The sequence below is a fragment of the Pteropus medius genome, unplaced genomic scaffold, assembly GCF_902729225.1.
Source record: "Pteropus medius unplaced genomic scaffold, Ma_sr-lr_union100, whole genome shotgun sequence".
In the NCBI taxonomy this organism is placed as follows: Eukaryota; Metazoa; Chordata; class Mammalia; order Chiroptera; family Pteropodidae; genus Pteropus; species Pteropus medius.
In genome coordinates, this window is record NW_024349797.1 from 13,154,780 (window position 1) to 13,163,718 (window position 8,939).

At 41.9% G+C, this 8,939-nt stretch overlaps 1 protein-coding gene across 1 annotated transcript in view; it reads right to left on the minus strand.

The window, feature by feature from the left end:
* The window catches only part of EML5 (EMAP like 5), a 123,826-nt gene extending 115,980 nt beyond the window's left edge, over positions 1 to 7,846 (minus strand). Inside the window, exon 1 of the mRNA XM_039883980.1 lies at positions 7,234 to 7,846. Coding sequence (XP_039739914.1) covers positions 7,234 to 7,430 — 197 coding nt within the window. The 5' untranslated portion in view covers positions 7,431 to 7,846. The remainder of the gene's footprint in view (positions 1 to 7,233) is intronic.
* Between the last annotated feature and the right edge of the window lie 1,093 nt (positions 7,847 to 8,939).

Sequence of the window (8,939 nt, forward strand, 5' to 3'; positions counted from 1 at the left end):
AGTGGACTGGGGGCAAAGGACGGATGTCATCTTTCGCTGGGAGGCAGAGTAGGTACGTGATTCCCAGGAAGAGGAAGAGCGGCAGTTTCTCTGACAAGACGACCGATGGCGACTGTGCACCTCGGGTTTCCTAACTGATTTGGGTAACAGGCTATGTAGACTTCTCCGAAAGACTGAAAACGGAATAATTTGAGCCACAAATAACGATGGCATTGAATTTTAACCCACAGAATAAAAACAGGAGTTATCAAGCAACAGATTGTGGGTCAAAAGTGGCCTGCCATCAATTTTCGTAAATAAAGTTTTATTGGAAAACAGATGCGACTATTTGTCATGCAATTTTTTTTTTTCACTATAGTCCCCCTAAGGGAACCTGTTAGTAATTTTTTTCCTAATTGCCCAAACCCACTATAAAATTTTAATGCCACAGATATACTGTATATCAGTTTATGTACTGTATGCATATCTGTGCTTTAGGTATAAAAAGTTTTTTGAGGTTGACTTCCTAGTCCGCCAGCTAAACATGGATGACGACCACATCGAGAGCAGTGGTTTTCAACCCTGGCTGCATATTAGTCATCTGGGAAGCCTAAAAATTAAAAACAGAAGCAAACAACAACAAAGAAACTATACCTGAGGCCCACCCTAAACTAATTAAATCAGAATTTTTAGGGATGAGACTCAGCCATTGGTGGTTGTATTGTCTGTTTTGCTTTTAACTCTCCAAGTGGTTATAGTATGCAGCCAGGGTTGAGACTCAGGAGTCTAAAGCATTGGTTTTCAAACTTCATAACACATCAATATAACCTGAAGGTAATTAAAATGGATTGCTGGGCCCCGCATCTAGAGTTTCTGATTAGGCTGGGGTGAAGTCTGATCATTTGTATTTCTATCAAGTTTCCAGGAGATGCTAATGCTGCTGATTAAAGGATCACATTTGGAAAACCAGTGATCTAAAGTGTATTTTTCTTAATGTGCTCACAAACCACCTGAGAATGTTAAAATTCAGAATCTAATTCAGTAGGTCTGGGGCAAGGTTTGAGATCTGCATTTCTAACCGGCACCAAGATGATGGTGAAGCTGCTGGTCTGAGGACCACGCCTTTGAGTAGCAAGAATCTAGAGCTGCCGGCCATGTGTCGTTTTTTAAATTACCAAGTAAACTAGAAGCTGCCGGGACAAATTTTGAGGGACGCCAGTTTGTATGCTAATAATGACATGACTGATTCATTTTGAAGACATTTTTCTTCCCCACCCCTGACCCTGTTCCCCTGAACACACAGTCTCCTGGAGAGTCCTGTGATTACAATGTAATTACTGCATCTCCCTTAAGGTGAAGCACTCTTTGCTTTACTTGATACAGCTGATCACTTCCTTCTCCTTGAAATACCCTTTTCACTTGACTGTCGTAGCCCCACGCTCACTTGGTTTCCTCCTCCTGCCTTTCTGGCCACATTTTTGTCAGTTCTTTTTCATCTCCCCTATATTTAAATGCTGGAGTGTAACAGCAATCCATTTTTTTAGATCCCTTATCTATACTTACTCAGTGATCTCATCCAAGTTCATGGCTTTAAAAACTATATGATGATAACGTGCAAATTTCCGTCAGCTCATACAGCTTCTCTGAATTCTAGACACCTATGTTCAATGGCCTAATTTACAACCCCACTTGGTTGTCTACTACTATCTCAAATGAAACATTTCAAAAACAGAGCTCATGATCTTACCTTTCTCCCACATCAGAAAATTTGCTCTTCCCCCAGTTTTTCCCCAATTCAGTGATTGGCAACTCCATTCATTCAGCTGTTCAGCCCAAAAATGTAATCGTTACTGACTTTTTTTGTGACAATTTATCTAATCCATCAGTAAATTAAGCTGCCTCTACTTGACTGTTTCTCACTATTTCCACCCTTTCTACCCTGGTCCAAGCCACCGATATTTCTTGACTGGATTATGGCAACAGTCTCCTAAGTGGTCTCTCTGCTTCCATCCTGCCCCTCTCCTTCAGTCTGTTCTTAATATAGCAGCCAGAGTGACCTTGTTAAGCCATTAAGTCAAATTACGTCATTAATTTAATTAAATTGTTCCAACAACTTCCAATCTCACTCAGATGGGATGGCTAAAATCCTCTCACTAGCTTATAAGGTCCTCCACTCTGCCCCCTCCACCATTTCTTCATTAGACCTCATTTCTTACTACTTTTGCTTGAATTCACTGCCCTCCAGCCACATCAACTTTCTGTTCCTCAAACACACTAGGCACTCCACTTTAGGGCTTTTGCATTTGATAGTCCCTTTGCCTGAAATCTCCTTCCCTCAGCTATCCACACAGCAGGTCCCTAGTGAAGTGTTACCTTTATACTCCACAGTGAAGCCTTCCTGGCTACCCTATCCAAACACCGATCCAAACTCTTTCCAACAGCGACTTCTCTGTATTTATGGGATGGAAACTTCATTTATTCAACACAGGTCAAAATTGTAGTTGGAAAAGCAATTCGGAATGCATAATGTTTCCACAGTGAATCAATATTTTTTGTGGTTTGGGATATATGGTCAATATTTCCCAAACTTGGCTGATAATCAGAATCATTTAAGGAGCTTTTTTGCCAATTCTAGCCTTTTCCTCAGATGTACTAAGACTCCTCTAGAGCGGGAACCTAGAAATCTGTTTTTTAAAAAGTGCCCCAGATGATTCTATTTGGGAATCTGTATTATAAAACATGCATTCCTAGAATTCTTAACAAAAGCAGTTTGAGAAATGGGTATAAACCCTTCCCTCAAATCTGACACCAGAATTTTCTTAAGCATTGTGCAATATCTAGAAGTATTACTTCAGAAAGTATTAGAATGCATTCAGATTTAGTAAAATGTCCCTATGTTTAATTAACTAGAATTAGGTGAGCTTAACTATCACGGTTGATACAATGATTCTATTTTATAAGATTTCATTTTATGTGTCAGGATATAAAAATATTTACAGTTATTTGTTTTTCAAATACTTTAGTTTAAGGGGTAGTTTAAGGGATAAAATTAAGAGCTGTTTTCAAGGAAAGGTAGGAATTACCTAGAATAGTTCAAATTGTCATATTGTACCTAAATGTATATTGGATACATCATTATTTACTTAGGTAAAATTAAAATGCTTAGATTTGTATAACTATTTTCCTTTATTATTTTATAATGTTTCATGTTGAATATACAGATAACTAATAAAATATAATATTCTGGATATAAACTAAGGAAAACATATGGAATAATAAATACTTAGAAGCTATTAAGGACTTACTGTTCTTTCAAAGCCTTGTCACTAATCAAAGAAATAGTTATCGAGCATCTCCTTTGTGGAAGGGTCCCTGCCTTTAGGTACTGAGAGTTTAAGACACATCAGTCAAGAATCACTTAGCACACTATGTGTAGTAGGGACAGCATCTGTGTACCTGTGATATGGTATGTACATGGAGACATAACAATTCACAATGATGTTTCCTACTGAATACAATAGCTAATCTGGGTCTTTAAGAAAAACAGAAACAGTCATCAGAATAAAAGAGTGAAGGTATTGCATTCTCGGAAGAGGTAACATCACATGCAGTGGTCTCGTGTTGAGAGAATATTTGAAAGAGTTATTTGTACTCACTATCTTCAGTTCTTTTCCTCCCATTCAGTCTTGGCTCTACTATTTTTCACCATAGCACTCTTGTTGAGGTCACCGATGACCTCCACATTTGCCATATCCAGTGGTCAATTCTCTGTCCTCATCTTTGTTTTATCATTTGCCACAGTTGGTCACTCCCACCTTCTTAAGACACTTTTTAAAGTGGCATCTGGGACACATCTTAGTGTGGAAATATGTATTTCTTGGTTTACTTATTCTTTCAGCAAATATTTATTGAGCACTTATTATTTGCCAGAAACTATTCTTAGCACTAGAGATGTAGTCCTGAACCAAAAAGATGAAATTCCCAACCCTCATGGAACTTATATCTACTGGGAAGAGACAGAGAATAAACTAAGTAAATTTTATATTTATGTATAAATTATGTATGTAGTATGTATATACATATAATTATGGATATAGTATATACATATACATTAGTTTTCTTTCTTAAGAACACCACCTACCACAATTGAAGAAAAGAGCTACCACACCTTTCATTCTGTCTAAAGGAGGTCTTATCTAGAAGCAATGAGTAATTACTATTCTAACCTCCAACCACATATGGTATACTTTTCAAAGTATTTCAGATGCATTGTCATTTAAGCTCATCACCGCCTTGTGAGATACTTTCACTATTTTTGAAAAAATCTTCAAATTCCATGTCTACATAATACATAAACAATGGGCTTGGACAGTTAGTTCAATTTGGAGGTTCACTCGCATAAGAAAACCAACTGTATTCCATCAGTCATCTTCACTGGCGATAAATGATTTCAAAATTGTCAATAATATTCACCACTTCAAGAACAAATTTGTCAAAAATGTGTTCATGGGCAATAACTAGAAAAATTTAAAAGCTATCACATCCTTTGGGAAGACAACTGGCAAAAGTTTCAAAGTATAGACCAAGCTATAGATGTGCATCTTACACTAAAACAGGTAGTAGTTTAGTATATTTAACCTAGTCTTAAACTTGTAATAAACACTTAAAAAGTAGAGAACTTTATCATGATAACTTGCAACAGAAAAAAATAGTGACCCTAAAATTTCTGTATTATTTCTGACTGAAACTAATGTCTGTATAAATCAACAGTACTGAAGTAAAGAGAACTAAAGGATAAATTAGTAGAGAAGTATAAAGTATATAGATAAATGGTAACAAGAAGCAAAACAATTACAAGCAACAAGGACAAAAAAGTCATGTGGCACCATCATTAGCCACATTATGTGTACGAAGACAATAGAAAAACTGGTAAGCAAATGATAGACTTGTTGTGATTCATTCTCCACAACCAATTTAGCACTTACATTTTTAAAATCTAAAGACAATGACTTGCTCATTCTAGTTAGCCCCAGACTAAGTCCTAATTGACCAAAAAGCTTTACCTAAGTTTCAAGCAAATATGGAAACAAAATCATAATAAAAACAGCAATGACTTTTTGTTACTAAGGCTAACATTACAGCAACATTGTTTTCCACTACGCATTAGTCACATTTATAAATATTACATTTTCTGCTGTGACATAATTGAAAAATTACTAGAGCACTTTCTATATTTCAAAAATTGAATTGAAAAAATAAGTCAAAGGTTTGAACATTGCCTGATCTATTTCACAAAACGATGGATCTCTGTCAATCTGATTTCTAAGCTATATTCTTAGTACTGTATTAAATTTGTGTCACCGATTTCAAGATGCCATATAATTCAGATTTTACTACCCCACTGCAATTCTTCAGGAAACCTTTTTATTGTTATAAATTGTTTTAATGATATGTCATTTGCATGAAGTCATAAGCATGTATTCAATTATGACAAAAATGGAGTAATTTGCCATTTTGAAATATTTTGAGTAATGTATGAGTTACGCAACTATATGTATATAGGGGAAGGGGAAAACGTTACCTTCCTTAGAGTTTACTGAAACGCAATTATAAAAATTCAAGCAGCGTGACATGACATAGCTTCTAATTATGCTGGGAAAACAAAACAGAATTTACCCCATCAAATAAGTTATATTTCGTTTTGAAAGGCCTTCGTACCATACTGCTCCCAAATACCAAGGAGTAAAAACAACAGAAGTACACTTGCAGAAGACCTCAAAATCCTTCACACCTACCCCACCTACTGAATTCGGCCTCTCAATAGACTGAGTATCTGGAGGAGGGCGGATTCAACTAGGCGAAGCCACTACTCTCAGCACTGTGGGAGACCTACCACGTGGAAGAGAAACTGGAAAGGATTAGGGAAAAAGAACTGGGGTAAATTCTACTCTTGCTGTGAACAAATGAACCAAAAACGTCTGATTCTCTATTCCACAATCTCCATTTTTACTGTCCTTATCCTAACTCCACGTTGCCCTACCTTGTGTTTGTCCTAGGCCTCCTTCTCCCTCCTACAGATCATAGATGTACAGACATGCAAAATAGAAGAACTTAGTCATTTACAGAATTTAAGTACCAGACCTTCTTGCCTACAAGACTCCAAACCGAGATACAGAATTTGAAATGCCCAATTTAAATTCTGTGGAACATAAATGAAGAGATTAAACAGAGTAACCAAATCTGTAATAGAATCTCCATCAAAAAACCCCAAAGCAGCACATAAACACATTCTTAATGTTTTTAAATATAGTCTCCGTCTGTCAAGGACAAATATGCTATGCTTGAGGCAATAATTAATGGCCTTGAAAAATTTCTGCAGCTTTTATTTGCCACAAAAGTTCTGCTGAGACACTGATTGAAAATTACATTTTAAATATACCGTTCACTAAAGAAATGTCAACAAGCACTGGGACCAACTTTAGGATACCTCCCAAAGAATTAAAATGCCAAAAAAAAATCCCCCCAAAATGTGGTTTATGTAAAAAATACAAAAGTAAACTTATTTAGGAGCACTTCAATGAAGAGGAAACAAGAGAATTGGAAATCGGTAGAGTTTTTAGCAGCTTCTTTCAGATGAAGCCTACCCCCAAACTGCCGTGGGTGTGCAAATTTTTAATGTCCAATGAATCGCCTGAAGGTTGCTGGGGTTTCTTTTCTACCTGCTGATAACAGCAGGCAGTGAAACCTGAACTAATTACCATGGCCAAGAGGTGAGTGCCCTGCAGGATGCCACCTGGGCGCGCTCCCCAGGACCAGCCGACAGCTTGCGGTACTTTGTTTTGATCACTTTTATTAGGTAAAGGATTTCCCCCTGACGCTTTAAGAATTCGTTTAATGAAAACTCTCTGGCGGGATTTAAAGGGGTAAGTTGCTACCGAAATAACCTTTTTTTTTTTTTTTTTTTTGCCGTTTTATAAATTTGATGCAGAGAGAGGAGTACAAAGCCATAAAAACGAACGCCCGGTGGATCTGTGGACTTGGTGTCACCGCCGCGACCCGAGGGAGAGACTCCAGAAGCTGAGGATGGGGAAAGGCGTTCGCGGGGGTTAACACGGTCGACTCGGGACAAGACGGGTGCGGGGTTCTCTTCGGGCCGCTGCTCCCCGCAGAAGCGGGTCACGGCCAGGAGGTCAGCAAGTGCGAGCTCCGCGAGCAGTGCGCAGGGGCGACCTCGGGCGCCCCCGCCCCGCGTACCTGATGATGTCGTCGCTGTGGCCCCGGTAGAACTTCTGCCGGTGCTCGCGCGGGCTGTACACCACGCCGACGCCCGCCACGAAGTACACGATCTCCTTGGCCGCCGTGTAGTAGAGGTTGTTGCGGCACTGGTGGCCCCGGTAGCCGTACACCCACTCGAGCCGCAGGTGGCAGCTCGGGGCGCTCCGGGCGGCCATGTCGGGGCGCCCACCCCGCGGCTCCGGCTCGGGCCCGCGGCCGGGCGAAGAAAGCCCTCCGACCGGCGGCCGGGACTTGCCGCCTGCCGCGTCCTCTAAGCCGCGCCTCGCAGGTGCATGTCGCCGCTGCTGGCCGCCGCCGCCGCCGCCTCAGCCCACGGGCGGGAGCAAAACGCTCGCCTCGCGAAACATGCTGGGGGCCGCGGGGGCCGCGCGCCCTGCGCCCGCCTCGGCTCGCCTAGCGCCCCCGGCTCGCAGCGCCCAGGGTGACAGCGGGGCCGAGCGGGCCCGCCTCCCGCCTCCGCCGCTCAGCCGCCGCCCGCGCACCCCGCTCCGCGCCCGAGTCACCTGCGGCGTCTGCGCCCCGCCGCGGCCTCGGCTCCCGGGCCCGCGCCGCGCGCCCCCGAGCTGAGCGAAGCGGCCCCGCACGGCCCCGCCCCTCGCCACTGTCCCCGCGCGCGCTGTCCCGCCCCGCCTCTCCCAGCGGGGGACCGTGCGAGCGCCCGCAGCTCGGGGCGGCCGCCGCTGGGTCGCCCTTTCGCCCCGTCCTGCTCCCCCAACCTCTAAAGCCACTGCCCGCGGCCAGGACGAGCGACCCCAGGCCCTGACGGCGTCCCGCCCGCGCGCAGGTCGCTGAGCCCTCACGGACCCTCGGCGACCCCCGCCCCTGCCGCTGGGAGTCCTCGCCCAGGAAGCGGTTGCCAGTCTCGCTAGGATGCAGCTCTGTTCCCGGTCAGCACTACGTTGATGCCTGGGAGAATCTACACCAGGATGCTAACCTCATTTTTTTTTCTTTCTGGTAATATGTGTGTCTGCTTCATGCCGCTTCATAGTGCTCACTATACCAGACATTGGGAGTAAAACTTACCTGACTTCCTAACATTTTCTCATTTGTGTAGGTGACCTCAAAGCTGAAGGAATTTAGATTGTAAAATGACACGCCAGATCTGATTTTTTTAGTAAACGGCAACGGTGCCTGTTTTCTTAATTACTGCTTTGAACACCAATAAACTCTTAATACTTCTTGCATTTTAGCAATGGTGAAGTAAGACGGTTAGACTATTGCGATCCTGGAGAACGCACCAGTAACAGAAATAGTGGGAGCAATGAATTCTCCGCAATGTCATTACCCCAGCCACTCCTTTTTCTAAGTGCCCTTTTCTAAATATGGCCAAGATTTACCAATACCTATAAAAATAATTTGAAATTCATGTTTTAAGAAGCTTTTAAGTAAACCATATGGTTTACAACAAGAAATACTAATCAAATACTAATATGAATCTTCTGTGTCTGAAAAATCACCATTTTGGTTTCCCTGTGTAATACCAAAACTTGGATATCTAACAAAAGCTAGAATAAACTAATATCCTTTCAAGAAATATGACTGTTCAAATGTGATGATGGTACCCGTACCTTGGAATAGAAGTTACCCAGACACTTCTTCCTCGAAGATGCAAATTACTAACTTAGGACAAGAGGATACTTTTCAGTTTGGGGTATGACTTCTGC